Here is a 20,640-nt window from a genome sequence, read left to right as displayed (position 1 = left end):
ACTGCTCCGTGAAACCAAAGCTTTCCAACAGTCATCAAAAGGAAAAACACTTGCCGATTGACGCAAAGTAATACAGGCAGGTAGGGAGTGGATGGGGCAGGGGACAATGAGTTTCTCGGGAAAGTCATGAATCGAGATGGGGAGAAAGCAGTGACTTCGAGCCAACCCTGGAGATGCAGCAAGGAACTGGCCACGCATCCCAGAAAGCTGGAGAGACATTGGAGCAGGAGCAAAGTCTGGTAAGAACATCAGAGAGCACTGTCCAGTCAGTGCGCTATTCCTTGACAACTCGCGATTAATGAACTCTCACCTACAAGGAACACCCCAAGTGGCAGTTTCAGAAACACTATTTAAAATCTGAAATGAAGAAGGAGGGAAGAGTCTATAATCATGACACTTGCATTTATCATGGTCACTGGAATCCATCCCTGGTATGCTAAACAGTGGCCTAGCAGTGCGAGGAATAATCCCTTTTCACTGTCATGTATGCCCTTCCCCCCAATGTATTCAGTAAATTAATCCCAGGGTATTGAGAATTCTAAGAATGCAGGCATACATTTAGCTAATGGACAGCAAAACATACCAATCATTTTATAGACTTATGTGTATTTTTGTACAATCTAAATTATTTTTATCATTCTTTTTTGAGGGGGGTCAATCCCCGTGATGCACAGGGGTTACGCCTGGCTCTTGACTCAGGAATTCCCATTGAGGTGCTCAGGAGATCATATGGGATGCTGATAATCGAACCCGGGTAGGCCATGTGCAACGCAAATGTCCTAACTGCTGTGTTATTGCTCCAGCCCCATCATTTTTATCATTCTGATTACTCATTTATGGTTTGGTTTAACTGCTTCCAAAAGCAAGTTCTGTTTTCTCCTAAGACTATTGAAGTGATAGGTTGGGATCCAGGAATGTGACCACCGTTTATTGTTAGGAACCACAGCTGAATGGAATTGTGTGCTGAGATGGGGGTCAGAGGGCTCTCCATGTACCCAGTACATGAAAAATATTTGATTCAGGGGCCCCTTCCATAGTTTCAAAGTCATAGCAAAAATGTCTTTCTTTGGGTTGGGGTGATAGCACAGAAGGTAGGGATTTGCTTACACATGGACTACCAGGTTTAAATACCCAGCCTCCCAGATGGTCTCCCGTGCACAACCAGGAGTTATTCCTGAGGGCAAAGCCCGAAGTATACTCTGAGAAATGCAGGGTGTGACCCAAAAAGCAAAAGAAAAGTATTTCTGGGCACAGTGAATTTCATTTCAATTGTCTTCAATCCACACTATTCAGGGTCCTTGCCAGGACAACATTATTTAGATAATTAATGTAATTTTCTTCACCATACATGTAAATTAACCAAAAAAGTATACAAGAAGTGTAGAAATGATACAGAAGACAGTATGCTTACTTTCACAAGGCTGACCTGGATTCCAAAAACCTGTAAGTATACTTGAGCCAACAGTAAGGCCTGAACCCATGTGGCGTGGCTTCCCAAAAACTAACACAGGTAGCCATTAAAAATGAAGATTTGCCCATTTTTCCACTTTCAAACGATTTACTGCAGCATCATGGTTGATCTCTGCCATAATTCCCGCAAACCTGTTTATCTGGGCCAAACCAGAGTGAGAGCAAACAATGATGTTGTGGTGATTCATGACAATTCCAAGCAAGGGACATTTTTGTACGTATTTATTTAGACAACTTCCTCCCGCTTCTTTCCCCAAGACCCATTATTTACAAGTTAAAATACACAGAAGTGCAAGAACAAGACATCTGGCATAACTGCCCCTTGGTTATAATCAGGATGTTTCTTTTTCTTATAGAACTGACTGACCTGATGGAAATTTTGTCCCATGGATTCAGGATTATAACCTCCTGTGCGGTACTTTTGTAGCACTGCAGATCCCAACTGTCCAGAGAAAACCTGATGTAATGAATTGTTCTCTTCTGCCCATAGGGATTGTCATTAGATCAAGTCATCCAGTATGATTATTTCTATGATTAGAAAGAGATGATGGGAATTTGAAGGCCTCCCCACATTCCTTACAAACATAAGGTTTCTCTCCAGTATTTCTCATATGGCGTGTAAGGCCTGAATTCAGATTGAAAGCCTTCCCACATTTCTGACATGTATGAGGTCTCTTCTTACTATGAATTTTAGAGTGATTAAAAAGGCTCCCTGATTGAGAGAAGGTCTTCCCACATTCCTTACAAACATAAGGTTTCTCTCCAGTGTGAATTATCTTATTGTTATTAAGGCTTGAGGATCGACAGAAGGCCTTTCCACATTCCTTACAAACAAAAGGTTTCTCTCCAGTGTGAACTCTCCTATGTTCAATAAGGTATGAGGATCGACAGAAGGCCTTCCCACATTCCTTACAAACATAAGGTTTCTCTCCAGTGTGAATTCTCTTACGGTTATTAAGGTTTGAGGACCAACAGAAGGCCTTTCCACATTCATTACAAACAAAAGGTTTCTCTCCAGTGTGAACTCTCCTATGTTCAATAAGGTGTGAGGATCGCTTGAAGGCCTTCCCACATTCCTTACAAACATAAGGTTTCTCTCCAGTGTGAATTGTCCTATGTACAATAAGTTCTGAGGATTGACAAAAGGTCTTTCCACATTCCTTACAAACAAAAGGTTTCTCTCCAGTGTGAACTGTCCTATGTATGATAAGGTCTGAAGATCGACGAAGGACAATCTCACATTCTTCACATGAATGTGGTCTGTCTTCTGCTTTGATAGAAATATGGTCAACACACGGTAACTTTTGACTCAACTCTTGTCCAAGCTGATGACATTCCTGGAAATTCTGTCCACTGAGGTTTTCTAAAGGAACACCATAGTGCCAAGGACATGGGAAAGCTCCCTCACAATTTTTACACTTGGACGGATTCAGTACATCATTGATTTGCTTCTGGGCCTTTCGTCCTGAAGGACTCACTATAAACAGTGCTACTCTCCCACAGTCCGTGGACTGAGCCACTGGGTTGGTTTGTTCTCGAGGTTTGTGCAGAACAGACTGTGAGAAGCTTCTCCCAGGGGAGGGTTTCTTTGGAGTGAGGTCACTCTCTTCCTGCAGACAGCAGAGGTTTCCAATTATTGCTCTATTCTATAAAATTTGCATGTCAAAAAAAAATTCAGCCAGGCAGTTTCATGTTCTGATTCACTGTCCCTTGGTGTCCTCTGGCCCCTTGGTACATTCGGGCTGATGAGTGCCGGTCACCCCACATTAGATAAATAAATGGGGCCACGGCTGGATGGTAATCCGGGGCCATTTATTTGTATCATCACATTATAGAGAAATCGTGAAAGCTTGTTGGGCAACAATTATATATGCATGTGTTGGAACATTAACATAAACAATGCTCACATTAAAGAAACTTGAGGGGAAATTCCTCTAGGACATCCACCAAAGGACAGAATATCATCTAGGGCCTCCAGCACTATAGAATCCACTCTGGATTCCTCGTCGGAGATCTGCAGAAGGAATAGATTCCTCCTAAGGGTGTACTGCTTTCTCGTTTCCTTGCCAGTAATCCATTTAAACAATTGTATTAGATCTACTCTTTAAAAATATTTCTAATTATTTTTCATGACCCCAGTAGGTGATATAGTCTTTTATCTATACCCTAGACCCAGCCAAAAGGGTGGTGTTTCCTGGGTACATCTCTCTATATTTCGCAGTGCACACTTCTCAGGCCAGGTTAGTTTTTCTAATTCCAACAGGGTCTTTAATCAGTTACCTATTTTTGGGTCAAGTAAGAATTTGTTCCATGACTGTGTTCTTCATTTACCATACTACTTATGGTGCTTAGGCTGTCCCTTTCCGAAACCCGTTTAGCTTAAGGCTTGCTCAGGTCCATTCAAGTCCCTTCCTGCGACCCACCTTTTGCGGTGTTAGGAATGAAGTGCAATGGTGGCTTAAGTCAAGCACATAAGATGGATTCCCAGGAGGAAATATTTTTTAGGGGTCAATGAATTCCCATGTGAAAGAGCATCAGGAATTGGAAGTGCCTGGGGAGCACAGTGTGCGAAGAATTCAATTAACCTTTGCTCTGTGTGGGGGAGAAAAAACAAACAAATGTGAAACCTCCAAAGCTTAGAACTATACTCAAACATGGAAGCTGTGCTTTCTGATATTTGAAACACACGAATCCAACTCCTAATATGTTCAGAAAGTTTGCATAAATTAATCTAATGTTTCTTCAAGGCCGACTTGCAAAACTGACCAATGAGGGGTCATAAGTAGTGTACATGTTTTTTGTATCTCAATTAACAGGCATTTAAGTGGAGTTAACAACCTCTGTAGAAAACTGAAGAACCAGTTTTCAGTGGAAATAAAAGGGACCCGAAACTGGGTTCGGTTCTAGCTCAGTGTTTTATCAGTGAATCATGTTTGAAGGCAACACTGCATCCACACAGTTGAGACGCAGGACAGCGGCCACAAGAGGATTCCTCTTTTACACCAGTGACTTTTTTGTTCTTTCAGTTTTGTTCGCATTCAGTTTTGTATGTATTTATTTTGGGATGGGGCACACCAAGCAGATCTTAGGGACAAATGTTGCTGGGACTCCGGGGACTATGTGAGCTGGAAACCCAGATTTCTGTCCCTGGGTAAAGCAAGTGTCCTTCCCACTGCATGATGAAGTGGATAAGAAACTTGTTCTTTGAAACAATCTGACGTGTGTGCTTATTTTCTATCAAATGAAAAACCACAAAATATCAACAATATGAAAAACAGGAATTTCTGTAGATTCTGAGCTTATTGATTTTATCCCCAGAGAGGCTACAGCGCCATTCCTCCCAGAAATAGGCTTCGAGTTCTTCACTGTCATTTCTAGAGACTGTAAATATAGTGGTAGGATGGAGTTTGAACCTCCACCTTTCTAATTCTATGCATAGTCAACTGAGCTATCTAGCCAGCGTAAAAATACTTATTTTGAATGGGTGAACCTTACCAGCTGACTCAAATTAGATGATCCCTTTCCCAAATCAAACTGTGGAAGCGCCACATCCTGAAGCTGCACGTGGATTTCTGAAATCAAACACAATCCACAGTGTAAGAATTAGATGAATGCAAAGTAGCGGAATAGGCAGAGGAGAAGAAAGAACTATTTGAGGATATCCATGAGGATCTTGGCAATCACACACTAGATTTTTTGGGGTTTCTTTTGTAGACCAGACCCAGGAATACTAGGGTACCATACAGGATGCTCCTTATTGAAAGCAGGTCAGCTGATAACAAGACAAGTGCTCTCCCCAATGTTCTACAGCGCTGTTCCAATATAGCTTAATTATGGGCTCAATGCTTCTCAATTTGAACATAAAGGCAAAACCTTTACTTAGTGGGTAGAGAGAAAATCAAGTCTGTCATTTGCATTCTATGAGGCTGATCCCTTAGCACTGCCAAAAGTATCCGCGGGGGCTTTTGCGATATTACACTTGGTCGTGCATTTCCCTTGCACACAGCTGACCCTGGTTTCATCTGTAGCATCCTATATGGTGTTCCAAACACCGCCAGGAGAAATTCCTGAGTGCAGAGCCAGGAGTAACCCCAGTGCATTACCTGATATCACCACTATAAACGAAAAAAAAAAGTAACCTGAGAACTGCAGGAAAAGCCAAGTATCACAGAGCTCAAAAACAATTGAAAAATTCTTATTTTATTTGACAACCAATGTAATGATCTGAGGGCAAAGATAAACAGGACATAGAAGACAAAGAGTCACCAAGCTGCCCTAGAAAGGCACCCGAGTCTGTACATTGGATGGTGTCTAGTGAGGCCGGTGAGGCACAGACAGGGGATCAAAAGGATTTGAATCCCATGAAGTATTCTACATAGAAGAACGATGAGGAAAATGACAATGTCAGAATCCAAAATGCACAGTTATTCTGTGATTGAAATTCCAAGGTGAAGAAGAGCAGTGTGAACGCATTACAGACACCCAGATCCAGGAGCCCGAACCCCAGACAGAGTCACTTGTCTGACACGCGCTCAGCACAACCACACACTGCCAAACAGCAGGGCCAGGGAGTGCCCTCAGACAACCACCTGCACAAACACCTCTCCTCCTCAGCCTCAGTGCTCCTCTTTCCAGCCACGAGATCACCGCAGGCTTCCCCTCGGAATGCCCTGCTCCCAGAGTCAAGGATCAGTGACAAGGAAAAAGCAACAGGTTAATCCCATGTGTCCATACGAAATTGGGCAAATTTCTCAAAAGGCATGAAAGAGTATCACAACTCTTTTTTTTAGAGTCACACCCGGCGATGCACAGGCGTTACTCCTGGCTCATGTACTCAGGAATTACTCTTGGTGGTGACCGGTGGACCATATGGGATGCTGGGAATCGAACCCAGGTCAGCCAAGGGCAAGGCAAAGAAGGCTATCGCTCCAGCCCTGAGTATCACAACTTTTAATGTGCGGCAGATTACTGATTATCAGTGACATAGAGCCCCAGATTTTATTTAAGAGTGAAAAGGAGAGACCAGAAAATCGTGCATACAATATAGCCCTGGCGTTACACGTAGGTGATATGTGATTGATGTATTTAACATTTATTTAACACTGTATTTAACATTGTCAAGTCCACACCAGAGATGACCAGGGTTCACACCTGGCGTTACACGTAGGTGATATGTGATTGATGTATTTAACATTTATTTAACACTGTATTTAACATTGTCAAGTCCACACCAGAGATGACCAGGGTTCACTCCTGACTTTGTAATCAGGAATCACCTGGGAAGTGCTTGGTGACCATATGGGATGCCGGGGATTGTACCTGCCTCAACTTCCTGTAATACAATCGCCCACCTCTGTATATATTTCTCTGTCCTGGCACCATATATATTTTCCTGAGTCACTCTAAAAGTGATCACTGAGTGCAGCTCCCCGTGGCATATGCGATATGCCAAAAACAGTAACAATAAGTCTCACAATGGAGTCATTACTGGTGCCCACTCAAGCAACTCGATGAGCAATGGGGTAACAGTGACAGTGACAGTGCAGTAAGTCCAAGAGCAAAAGAAACCCCAAACTAGACAGAGATGGCACGACCCACTGTTTTTTAAAAAAGGTTAAAAAAAATCAACAGATCTGGACAGAACCCATCAGGTGGATATTTTCCTTGGTCAAAATCTATCTGAATTGCAATTCAGAGACGGGAACACCAAGTAAGATGTGGTTGGAGGCCATGCGGGGAAAGGGTGATGCGTGCCGAATGTAGACTAGAGACCGAACACAATGGCCACTCAACACCTTAATTGAAAACCACAACACCTAATTAGAGAGAGAGAACAAAAGTCAATACCCTGCCACAGTGGCAGGGTGGGGTGGGGGAGATGGGACTGGGGAGGTGGGAAGGATGCTGGGTTTACTGGTGGTGGAGAATCGGCAGTGATTAAGGGATAGGTTCTCGAACTTTGTATGAGGGAAACATGAGCACGAAAATGTATAAATCTGTAACTGTACTCTCACGGTGATTCACTAATTAAAAATAAATAAATTTTTAAAAAAATCTATCCCAATTGGATCATTAACACTCTGTAATATCTCCTTAAGGAGCCATGAGTGATCCCTGATTGCTCTGTCAAAGAAAAAACACTGAGTCATGCTGAAGTATCATTATCCCAAGAAATACTGCAATTAACCCTAAACACTGAAATAGATTAGGACCTGATGGCTGAAGCCCTAAGAAATAAACAACTTGTGTTGGGGAATAGATTATAGAGGGTAGGACACCTGTGATTTGCACAAATACGGTTTGATTCCTTGCAAACCATATGCTCCAGGAGCACAACCAGAAGTAATTCCTGAACATTTCAGTGACCCCCATAACGAAATTAAAACAAAACAAAGTTCTTGAACTTGAAGGAATGGTGCAATTGTACTGGAGGTAATGCTCTGACTATTGAAACTGGCAACCGAGTTCAATCATTAGCAGCCCCAGGGTCCTCGAGTACCGCTAGAAATGATCATTTAACACACAGCCAGTTAGAATATGTACTTGGCACCAAAGTCAAACCAAAACAAATAAAGTGAAGCTGTTTGTAAAACAAAAAGAACTTGATTTAGCACTGTAAGGAACTATTTTGATCATGGCCCCAGTTCAACACACAGACCCAGCCACCCAGGCGTCTAAGTAGGTCTGTGCCAGGAGGGTGCACCACACTCAGCTCTCACCAACGTCTCGCAGGTGTTGGTAGGTTTCCAGCATCATGTCCCAGTAGAGCTTTCGCTGAGAGGCATCCAGGGATGTCCACTCTTCCTGGGTGAAGTTCACGGCCACATCGGAGAAGGTCAATGCGTCCTGATCAGAGAGACACAGGGGACGGGAGACAGTGACAGTCACCACACTGTTTTCTCAGCCATGAGGATGGCACTAGAGGGGCTCAGGACATCTCCTCTGTTTTTATGTGAGGAACCAGCCTTTTATGTGAGGAACATTCCTGGCTCAGTGTGCATGGAAATCACTCTAAGGCAGCCAAGTGTGCAACAATGTGAAGCTGCTACTCTAGAAGGTTCCTGGAGGTGATGGCCTTACACAAACACTCCATGGCCAAGCCAAGCACCAATGGACCATGGTCTGAGCATTGCAGAGAGTAAGACCTGAACACATGCCCAGCAAGACAGAAAAGAAATAACACTAAGGAGGGCAGAGCAATAGTACAGCAGTTAGGGCCTTTGCCTTGCATGTCGGTGACCTGAGTTCGATCCCCGTCATCCCATATGGTCCCCCAAGCACCGCCAAGAACGATTCCTGAGTTCAGAGCCAGGAGTAACCCCCCCGCATCACTGGGTGTTACTCAGAAAGTATATTATAAAAAGAAGCAACCCTAGGTTGGACCAAAATACTGGACATGCCCTGACCTATGATACATCTCACATTCCTGTTCTAGGAATGAGGTGATACAAAGTCTACAAAGTCTACAAAGAATGATTCCTGAGCAGACAGTCAGGACTAACCTAGGAGCAAAGATGGCTGAGTCTAATAAACAAAAACAAACTAATTTAAAAAGTTCTGTTATATGTATAAACAAGGTAAAATAAATTTTTAAAAAGTTGCATACTAAAGAAAACCGAGAACATCTAATATCATAAATTCCTGGACATTAACCAGTGTAAAAATATTTTAATGATATCCACAGACACAACACAGAGCACGAGGTGCTTGCTTGACACATGCTTGACCCAGTTTCAATTGCAATCACCTCAAGGGGTCCACAAGCAGTGCATAAAGACATCAGTGACCACAGAGCTTGGAGTAACACCAGAGGATCACCAAGCATGACATCTAACCAAATATAAGTCACTGCTTTGAAAAGCTGAATCTATAGTTTGCTGAATGCTAACTAGACTAGTAGTAGTAGTAGTAGTAGTAGTAGTAGTATGGTATTTGTGAATTTACATAGTGTGACACACTGGTGCTTGCCTGCAATAATGCAGACTTTAAAGAGAAAACTGATTAGAAAAATAATCAGATATTTTCTTCCATGTTAATATATTTATACTTAGTACTGAACTAAGGGCTGGGGCAATATCACAGTGGGGAGGATGTTTGCCTTGCAAGTGTCCGACCCGAGTTAAACTTCTTCGTCCCTCTCGGAGAGCCCGGCAAGCAATTTTGGTATTCAATATGCCAAAAAACAGTAAAAAGTCTCACAATGGAGACGGTACTAGTGCCTCTTGAGAAAACCGATAAGCAATGGGATGACAGTGACTGTCTGCTAGGGTACTTGCCTTGCAACGGCTGACCTGGATTCTGTGGCTAGCACCCCACTAGGTGCCTTAAGCAATAACTACAAGGTATGCCCAAAATCCAATTGAAAAAAAGGGTATTTTATGCTTAAACTCCTCTCAGTCAGTTTCATAGGGCGCAGGTTTGGGTTTTGAAGCCACAAGTAGCAAAACTTTAGGCCTATTCCTGGCGGTACTTGAGGGCACAGCATTTTGTGGAGATTGTACCGTGGCAGGCTGCTTGCAAGGCCAGGACCTGCATTCCTGGCATCTCTCTGACCGCAGGAATTCTAATTCTATATAAATCTTGTGAACCTTGTGAAAAGGACACAGACAGGCATGAAGGGGGGCAGCGATGATGCTCAGCTGGTAGAGGCCACGGCAGGGCTGCTGACACGGAGGAGCTCCCAATGTGACACTGCACTGAAAGTACAGGATATAAATCAGAAGGTTTGAATTGCCAGCAGGGGCCAGGAAGAGAGACTAGTGGGCAGCGCACTTCCCATGCATGCAGCAGACTCAACTATACAACCTGAATCCCAGGCAAATGATCCCTGAGCACTGCTGCTTTGGCAGAACCCCATCTCCATTCCAAACCACATCCAGCTCAATCAAAGATGAAGTTATCTGCCAACCGCAGAGGTGTGAAATCCAGTGACATATTCTCAAGGTTCAGTTCAGAGATTTGATTATCTTTGGTAGCCACACCCAGAAGAGCTGTGAGCATAAAGGCCAGGTTTTCAAAGAATGCACGATTTCTGTCAGTTTTTGGTATGTGACTATGCATAGGACAAAGGAGAGGAAAATTACATTTGGTCTAAAAGCTTCATAGTGGTAGCACAAAATTTTGTTAGGAGCCTCCAACTCCTTCTTTTCCTCCTGACAGACTCTTGTTGAGTAGATTGCACAATGTTTACATCTACAAACTTCCAAGGAAAGTAGGAATGAAAGGGTACAGCGGGCTGAATTGGATGTAGGCCAGCGGGAACTCCAGGGTCTTCCCTGGTATTCACTGTTCACTGGTAACCTGAGCACAGAGCAGCGAGTGGCCCCCAAGCACTGTCAGGTGTGGCCCCAAATCCCACCCCATCTGCTCCCGAGTAGTAAGATAGACCCAGGGAGAGGAGCTCAGAGGCCTGAGAAACTGCTTTACAGTTGGGGATACGACATGGCTCTCCTGTGTCCAGAGACACATGGACAGAGGTGCAGTCCTTGATCATCTCAAGTCTGTAGCAAAAAGGGCAATACCAACAACTAGAAAAAACTAACAACAATAAAAACAAAAATAGTCATGTAAATCAACCCCCCCAAAGGAAGATAAAAGAGTGCTCAGATGTCAAGACAAATTCTGTAATCTTGGATTGAGACTTTTACATTGGAGGCGGGAGCTGTGTGGTTTGAGCCACACGTGCTGAGAGCAACCTATAAAATGCGGGGGAACAAAATGTAAGGCAAGCACCCCACCTGCATTTCTAGCACTCTAGTTCATCATTATTTTTTGATAACTTTTTATTTCTTTGCCACTTCTGGAAATGGACAGAGGAGCCTATGGGGTGCAGGGATCAAACCCAGCTCTGCAAATGGAAAAGAATTGCCCTACCTACTGTACTATGACTTGCACCCTTTATTTATTTTATTTTATTTTTTTGCTTTTTGGGTCACACCCAGCAATGCTCAGGGGTTACTCCTGGCTTTGCACTCAGGAATTACTCCTGGCAGTGCTGTGGGGACCATATGGGATGCCGGGGATCGAACCTGGGTCGGCCGCGTGCAAGGCAAAAGCCCTACCCGCTGTGCTATCGCTCCGGCCCCTATTTATTTTCATTTTTTTAATTTGAGAGACACAGATGGAGATGATGGCTCAGGGGACTCTATGGGATGGTGGGGATCAAACCTAGGTAAGCAAGTGCAAGACAAACGCCCTCATGGCTGTAGCACTGCACAGACCCCTAGAATGAGACACTTAAAAAAACAGTGGCACCTGGTCCCTAGAAACCCCAATTCTGCAAATATTCACCAGAAGAGCAGGGGGTGCCCAAGGCCTGGGAAAGAGGAAGACTGGGGATGAGATGGTGCTCAAAAACTTATCAGGTAAAGCAGATTTTTTTTCTGGAGCAAAATAAATCATAGAGGGTTAGCAGAGATAGTACAGTTGATACGGAGCTTCTCATCAGCAGCTAACTTGGGTTCAATATTCAAAAGCCCTTAGGGTTCCCCCCCTAGCACTTCGAGGAACAATGCCTGAGCTCAGATCCAAGAGTAAGCCCTGAGCACTGTTTACTGTGGCTCCAAAACTGCAATTAAAAAAACAATGAGAAATTATAAATTTCCTGAACAAAGGGGCTGGAGATATAGTAAAGTGGGTGAGGTGCTTGTCTTCCAAGCGTCCTACTTGGGTTTCATTATTGGCATCCCAAGAGGTTCCTGAGCACTGCAAAGGTGTGCTGCCTCACTGTAGAGGCAGGAGTAACCCACCCTGATGCATCCTCCCACTTCCATTCTGCGTTTTATAAAAATTCTGGATCTCTCCAGACCCCGAGAATTTACTGCATGTGTTAAGACATGGAAATTAAAAATCTCGGTGACATGGTTTTGAATCCCAAACATGTGAAAATGGCCTTCGTCCCTCACCATCCTAGGGCAGGCGGCTCATACACTGAGAGGGCGTTTGGTTGCATGCACCTGACACGCATTGCTACCTGGTTTCCCATAGTATCCCCTGACTACCAACAGGAGAGATCCCCAGTGCAGTCAGCAGTGACCCCAGAACAGTACTGGCTGTGGCTCAAAAAGATATTTCTTTTGAAGAAAAAAGGTGCCTCCAGCTCCGTTTGATGAGAAAAATGGACAGTTGAGCCCCGACTACTTAGCCTAAGGAATGAAAGGCGGCCAGCAAAGAACCAGCCTGGGGACACTCTGAAGTATCCCTACCCCACTGGTATGACCGCCGTTGATGCTGCAAGTGTCTCAGCAATGGAACTAACATGGTGGTGGCTGCACACGGACCCTCAGATCTGGGGAACATTGAGGCTCCTTATGGCAATACTTCCTCTCTGGTTGGGGGCTAGAGGAAAGCTCAGCAGGAAGGACATGGGCCTCACATCCCGACACCCATGTGGGCCACGAACCCCCGGAGGGATCCCTAAGCAGTAGAGCCTGGATTCAGCCCTAAGCAGCACCGGGTGTGGCTTTATAACACGAATACATACACATAAAAGGAAAAACTGGTTATTTTCTAACTTTAAAAATGCTGTCCCGGGGCTGGAGGGATAGCACAGCGGGTAGTGCATTTGCTTTGCACACAGCCGACATGGGTTCGATTCCCAGCATCTCATATGGTACCCCCAGCACCGCCAGGAATATTTCCTGAGTGTATAGCCAGAAGTACCACTGTGCACCGCTGGGAGTGATTGGAAGTGAAAAAAATAATCGTGCTCCTAACTTTAAAAACAAGCTTCTCCATTCAAACTCCTCTTCCAGGACCACATGACACCTCTTCCTATCCTGAGTCTTAATTGCGGGATGAGGAGAAGCGCAGGGCTCATGCCTGGTGGTGATCCGAGGACCCAGTTGGGTCCCGTAGATAGAACTTGGTCGGTTGCATGTAAATCCAGCACCCTCCTCATGGGACTAGCATCCCCTCTTATGCGTTATTAGAAACAAGTTCTCTTCAGTAAAAACTCCCTTGTTTCCATGAAATCAATGAATCACAATCACGAAATCCCGTTAATCATCAAATTTTTGAGCGGGCTGAATAACCTCTCCATTCGTCCTTTCCCTGAGATCTTAGAAGTCTCTCTTGACTTGGCCCTCCCAATGATGTCACACTGGAGGCTCTTTCAGGGTCAGGGGAATGGGATCCAACTTGTTACTGGACACAGCCAAGCTTGCAAGGCTGTCCCATTGTGGGCAGGAAACTCTCAGAAGCTTGCCAGTTTCTCCCAGAGGGAAAAGTAGGCTACGAGATATCGCTTCTGGGAGCTTGCTTTCAAGTCCCTGGATTTTAGCCATTGATGGGATTACACACACCTGGGATCCTCTGCCGGTACCTTCATGCGTGAGGCCTGTCCGAACGTGTGGAGAGGGGCCTCGAGCATGGCTGTAGCTAGGTTCCTGTGGTCCTCGGCTGCTGAGAGCTCTGCTAGGGTGGGGAGGGAAGCTGGATCCAATCCCCTCTGAGAGTCCCTGGGGAAGAAAGCCAGGCGTGCGGGCAGGAGACTCTCTGGATAAGAGAGATAAACCTTTCAGAGGGAACACTCGGTGGGTCCCAGGTGAGGAGCTGCTGCTCCCAGTCACATTTTCAGAGCGACCCTGCCGTCCACAAGACGAAGATGGCAGAGGTTTGGGTGCTTGGAGCGACCACTCAGCGGCCAGCATGGAAAATACCCTGTTCCCTCTGGTGCCTCCTTTTGTGCTGCTCTCCCCCTCCTAACCTCAGCAGCAAAGTCGGCAAAAAACCTTTTCAGTCCAAAAGGCAGAAAATTCCTAGTAAAAAAGGCCTGGATTCTGTGACGTCACTGCACTTCCGGTCAAACCTTTAAAGGACCAGGCTCCTAGTAGTCCAAGCCAGGAATGTTCATGTTTTTCCCCTTTCTGGAGTTGGAGTAAGTAACCCGAACATCTGGGAGTAGCCAGGTCTGAGATAGATGGGAGTGAGGGGCTGAAGAGATGGCATATGGAGGAGATAGTTTATTTTTTTAATAAGAAAATAAAATTCACAATAATTCCTTTGCAAACAACTTCCACAACCATGCCTCAGCCCTGCCCCACCAACCTCCGATCCCCACAATTGTTGCACAGAAATCAGAGGGCAATAATATTCAGATATTCACATTGTTTTGTGCATATTAATTCATTTGGGGGTCATTTCCCCATGTGTGGAAAGTTGGATGCTATACTAGTGCTCCGAGCAAGTGTAGGTGTAGCTCATCTAGATGGGCCACTGAGGCCATTTAAAACATCTCAGCACAAGCACATTACTCTCAGGGTCAATGAGCTTCTCAGGATCAATGAGCTTTTTTTCTTCTGTGTTTTCTAGTTTGTATACATTTGGGGAGAGGACACACCAAACAGTGTCAGGGATGACTCCTGGTGGGGCCCTGGGGATCCTATGGGATGTTGGGGATGGAGCCAAGGTTTCCATTCCCTGCAAAGCAAGTGCCCTTCACCCTACACTATCATTAGGACCCACAAACAAGTTCTTTTAAACAAGTACCACTTGTGCTTACTATAATCATTATCATCTCTTCCTCATCAACATCATCCCATTCAGTGTCCATTTTCTTGAGAGGTCTCAGTAACGTCTCCATTTGTTCTAGCCCTGAGATTTTGGAAGCATCTCTTTACTTATCCTTCCCAATGGTGCCGCATTGGAGACTCTATTAGGATCAGGGGAAAGAGACCCATCATTGTTCCTGGTTTTGGCATAAGATTATGCCACAGAAAATTTGCCAGGTTCTCCCAGGTGGGCAGTAAACTCTTGGTAGCTTGCCATATTCTCTGAGAGGGAGAACTAGGCTATATGATCTTGGTTTGATAGTTTCTCGATATTAGCCATTGATGGGATTAAATGGCGCTGGGCGGGGCTTACTCGCTATTGAAGAAAAAAATCACAGTATTTCATTGGTGAAAATTAACACGTGAGTTAAATACTCAATAGGAAAAAAAGATTATCTAATTTTTCAACTTTCTGCACTTTACCAAGAGAAAATGCATTTTACTCACAGAGATAGCAAGAGCAAGGGCACTTTTGGGGGAAGTTATAAGTCTCATAACTCAAATGGCTGTGGCACTAAGTACAAGGCATTGAATTAGCCTTCAATGACTTTTATGCCAGTCTCCGCGTTATGGCCCAGGTGATGGCGTGGGGTAGGGGTTTATTTCTCTTATACTTGGGGCTGTGAAACCGTGTCTCCTGGATAACTAGATTTGGTAGAGAACATGTCATTATCCTGGAGAGACTAAAGGAAACATGCGTTGTGGGTCAGTGCAATATAACCCTATCATCCTCACTACAAAACATAGCTTCAAGGCCAGAGTGATAGTACACCAGGGTCAGTGCTTGTCTTCTATGTGCCTACCTGCGCTCAATCACCAACATCCCATATGGTCGCCTGAGAACCGTCAAGACTAATTCCTGAGTGTCGAGCTAGGAGTAACCCCTTAGCAAAATCGTGTGTGGCCCAATCAACCCCCTCAAATAAATATAATGACATTTGAAAAATAAAAATGGGACTGGAGAGACTCTATGACAAGTAGGGTGGTGCCTTGCGTGTGGCCAATCCAGGTTCGATCCTCCACATCCCATATGGTCTCCAAAGCACTGCTAGGAGGATTCCTGGATGCAGAACTGGGAGTCAGCTTAAGCATCACCTAGTGTGGACCCAAAACCACAGTATTAAAAACCAAACAAAAAATACATGAAGTTGAGACCTGGTGCGATAGTACAGTGGCAAAGGCACGCGCTTTGCAAGCTGCTGACCGAGGTGCAATGTCCAGCACTCCAGTGTCCACTGAGCGCTCTCAGCAGTGGTCATTCAGCACTCACCCAGCCAGAATAGTTAGGATGACCCCAAACAAAACCCAAAGAAACACTGAAATCACTATCGCACTTATCCCGTTGCTCATCGATTTGTTCGAGCGGGCATCTGTAACATCCATCAAAAGTCTGAGACGGGGCCGGAGCGATAGCACAGCGGGTAGGGCGTTTGCCTTGCACGCGGCCGACCCGGGTTCGATCCCCGGCATCCCATATGGTCCCCCAAGCACCGCCAGGAGTAATTCCTGAGTGCAAAGCCAGGAGTAACCCCTGAGCATCGCTGGGTGTGACCCAAAAAGAAAAAAAAAAAAAAAAAAAAGTCTGAGACTTATTGTTACTGTTTTTTGGCATATTCAATAGGTCACGAGTAGCTTGACAGGCTCTGCCGTGCAGGCGCGAAACTCTCGGTAGCTGGGCGGGCTCTTCATTAGGGGCGCAGGAATAGGACACAGGTTGGCCACATAAAAGGCGAATGCCCTACCGATGTGCTATCGCTCCAGACAGAAACATTGAAATAATAGAAGGAATCCTGTAGTATCAGAAGTAAATTGATCCTGTTTGTATGGGGGTCACGACCAGCAATAACAAGGGCTTATTCAAGGATATGCGCTGAGGAAATACTCACGCTGCAGCTCACGGATATCGTGGTTGTTGAGAATGGAACCTGGAGCAGGTGTGCCCAAGTCCAATGCCATACAATCTATACTATTGCACTGGCCCAAAGAAAATTTATTTAGTAAATGAAGGAACTAGTTAAAGGAACCTGAGTGATAGCACAGGGTTTATCATGCATGTGGCTGACCCAGGTTTGATACTATACTGGCATCCAACATGGTTCCACATGCCCACCAAAAGTGATTTTCAGTGCATAGTCAAAAGGAACCCCTGAGCATCAACGATATTTTTCCCTGAGGTGACTGTATGCAATGCTGGCACCTCCAGGGATCTTCTAGCATAGTGTCCTCACTTAATTGAAGTAGCTCTGGTTTCCTGCAGGTGATTACTGGGGCCGTCAGTGCAAAGTGTGAGTGAAGGCTGGTTTAAAAAAAATAAGAGGGAACTAGAGAAAAGGCTATTCTCCTGGCTGTCAAACTTCCTGACCCATCAAAATCATGCACCCTGTCTGAAACAAGCCTGGCTCAGCCACTGGAATCCCATGCAGGTCCATCTGGGTACTGGCAGTATCCCCGACAGCTCTCACTGACGGCACACAGGTGCTTGTAGATCTCCAGCATCATGTCCTTGCAGAAGTTCCTCTAAGAGGGGTCCAGGCATGACCACTCCTCTGGGGTGAGGCTCACGGTTGTGTTGAGAGAGGTCACCACATCCAGAGCCAGGACACACAGTGGGGCAGGAGGCTATCTGACCTCATTCCATGGAACATAAGATGAGACATCCCAGTGCCCTACAGGATCTCAAGGCCTTTCCCTCTCCCCACTCCCCTGGGGAAGAATCAGCCTCCACAAACACCTCCACACTCTGGACTGAAGGACTCAGTGATTACTTTAAGGAAGCTAGATCTAGTACAGTGAAATGAAAACACTCTACTAGATGTTACCAGGAGGCGCCGGTCTTGTACACAGTCACCTCAAAGACAAACCCCATGAATACCTGTCCAGTGATCAAGCAGAGAGTAACATCAGAGTACAGACCCAGAAGAACCCAAGAAAATGACACTGATCAAAATACTAGACACACCCTTCCCCATGCCACATCACCACACCACATGTTGTAGGGATGATAAGGGGATACTCAATGTCCAGAGAGTGACTCAAAGCTGTGTGTGGACTGTAGGACTCTGAACTCACCACAGAGCTCTAAACCCTTGTCGAAGAGGTAAAAGTGTCTTGAGGGGTGGAGTGATAACACAGCGGGTAGGGCATTTGCCTTGCATGTCGTCATCCCGGATCCAATTCCCAGTATCCCCATATATCCCGAGAGCCACATATCCCGAGAGCCACTTCGAGAGTACAGAGCCAGGAGTAAACCCTTGTTTTGATGGGTGTGACCCAAAAAACAAAAAAAAAGTGTCTTGACCTCAAACACCTCTGCCAGTCCCAGAGATCCCTTGCTCTTTCTCCCAAGGACTGGCATATGTCCAGAACTGTGGCTATGGCAGAATGAGAACATGAAACTGTGTGACTGAGCAGGAGAGGTTCTCCAGAGCAGAAATGACAAAATAGGAGAAATGCATGTCCTGGGATCTGAATAAGGATCACAGAGCCATGAGGAAGCACTGAGCACCTCCACTGTAGCACAATTATAAATACAAAAGGAAACAAAGTAGCAGGATGGAGTAACAGGACAATGGACCCTGAGACAGTGGGTCAGGCTGGTGATCCCCACTGGCGCATATGGTCCCCCAAGCACTGCCACGTATAATGCCAGAGTGCAGAGCCAGGAGGAATCCTGAGAATTGCTTCATGTGGGCCCTAATCACCTCCTAAAACAAAACAAAACAGATCCAAGAAGTCAGACTTGGACCCCTGACACCACATACAATCCCCTAGACATGGCAGGAGTGAGTGATCATTGGGCACTGAGCTAGGGGTACACATTGAGCACCTCTTGGTATGGCCCAAAAGACAAATACAAAAAAACAGACATAATCGTGGCCTCAAGTAGGAGAAAGTTTGAGAGTTTGAATATATGTCAGTAGCCTATTCAGGGTTCCCTCCTAAAAAAACTCAGTTGTCCATAGAGAGTGTGCACTGCTGTCACTGTAACATGTCATTGTGTCATTCTCCCTCATCTGCTGACACTGTGTTAGAGAGCGTGTCACCGTCATCTCTAGCATGTTATTCCTGAGGATCAGCAGGAGGTTCACTGCAAAGACCTGGCGGGAGAACCAGAGCCGAGAGCACCAGAGAGGTGCAAAATCCCCAGGGTCCTGACCAGAAGTCCCTGCACTGGATCCAGATTCACACTGACCAGACGTACCCTCAGGAACCACCTCACAGACCCATCTGGGAAAGACACTGCCTGATGCTCCTTCCTCTCCTACTTATGCAAAAGCAAGTTGGGATCCAGGCTACCTGTGGAGACAGGAGGCCTGGGCTCAGCCCCGGGACTCCTAGCTGGGCCCCACAGGAAGGTCCCCAGAGTCTCAGGAAAGAGCTAAGGCTCAGCCCGGTTGCTCAGGGCATTCAGCACCGGTGCAGGCTGGCATCAAGGCGACCACAGTCTTGTAAGTGGCTCTGCCATGGGGGCAGCCACAGACACTCAGCATGGACAAAACTGTATTCTCCCTCCCCCAGGGCACACAGGTATGAGCAACTGAGTGCTCTCTCCTGAACCAGGGTCACTCCTGGGCCCAGCTGGGCAAAAATACAACCCCAGCTCCATCCCACTGACCCAGGTTGGTCTGGGTGCTGAATCACAACAGCCCAGAGTCAGCACATCTGCATGATTCTCATCCAGCACTCGCTCCTGTTGTGCAGGAATATATTTGAAAACACAGAGTGTTCTACAGCAAAATTATCCTACTATCCAGGTCTTTGAATAAGGACCATGATGTGTGTCTACCTGTTAACTGTAAATATTCTATCTTGGGGGTCAGGGTTATATTACTGTGTGTATTATTGGCTTGCCACTTTATCCTTTATTCACTTGTCTAATGGAGGCCTGAGCCATTGACTTTGTCCCTATTTAAAAAAATACACAACGAAGGCCCCTGTATTATAAGTGATTTTTTTTTTGCTTTTTGGGGTCAACCTCGCAGTGCACAGTGGTCACCCCTGGCTCATGCACTCAGCAATTACTCCTGGCAGTGCTCAGGAGTATGGGATGCTAGGAATCGAAGTCGGGACAGGTACATGCAAGGCAAACACCCTACCCACTGTGCTCCAGCTCCTACGTGAATTTTTTAAGTCAAAGAACAGGCACATGTGGAAATAACTCCTTCTGCAGAAAGGGAACACATCAACCCAATCCAAAAATGGGGCAAAGAAATGAACAGAAACTGTCTCAAGGAAGAAATATGAATGGCACATGAAAACATGCTCTTCATAATCACCAGGGAGGTGCAGATGAATACAACTCTGAGATACCACCTCAAACCAAAGAGACTGGCACACATCCAAAAGAGCAAACGGAACAGGTGTTGGCATGGATGTGGGGAGAAAGGGACCCTTCTACACTGTTGGTGGGAGTGCCGACTGGTTCAGCCCTTTTGGAAAACAATATGGACTCTTCTCAAAATATTAAAAATTGATCTCCCATTTTACATAGCAATACCACTTCTGGGAATATATCCCGGAGAGACAAAAACGTATAGTCAAAATGACATTGCACTTATATGTTCATCGCAGCACTGTTTACAAAAGTCATAATCTGGAAAACATCCGAGTATCCAAGAAC

General features: G+C 45.5%; 1 protein-coding gene across 1 annotated transcript in view; it reads right to left on the bottom strand.

The window, feature by feature from the left end:
* Positions 1 to 20,640, bottom strand: part of LOC105943237 (zinc finger protein 208-like) — a 286,674-nt gene that overhangs the window by 218,609 nt on the left and 47,425 nt on the right. Inside the window, 4 exon segments of the mRNA XM_055124700.1 lie at positions 2,180 to 3,080; positions 4,966 to 5,042; positions 8,190 to 8,316; positions 10,829 to 10,970. Coding sequence (XP_054980675.1) covers positions 2,180 to 3,080; positions 4,966 to 5,042; positions 8,190 to 8,316; positions 10,829 to 10,970 — 1,247 coding nt within the window.

Source organism: Sorex araneus, chromosome 2, assembly GCF_027595985.1.
Source record: "Sorex araneus isolate mSorAra2 chromosome 2, mSorAra2.pri, whole genome shotgun sequence".
NCBI classification, from domain to species: domain Eukaryota; kingdom Metazoa; phylum Chordata; class Mammalia; order Eulipotyphla; family Soricidae; genus Sorex; species Sorex araneus.
Note: the sequence above shows the minus strand (reverse complement) of the source record. Positions and strands in the feature narration are given on the sequence as shown.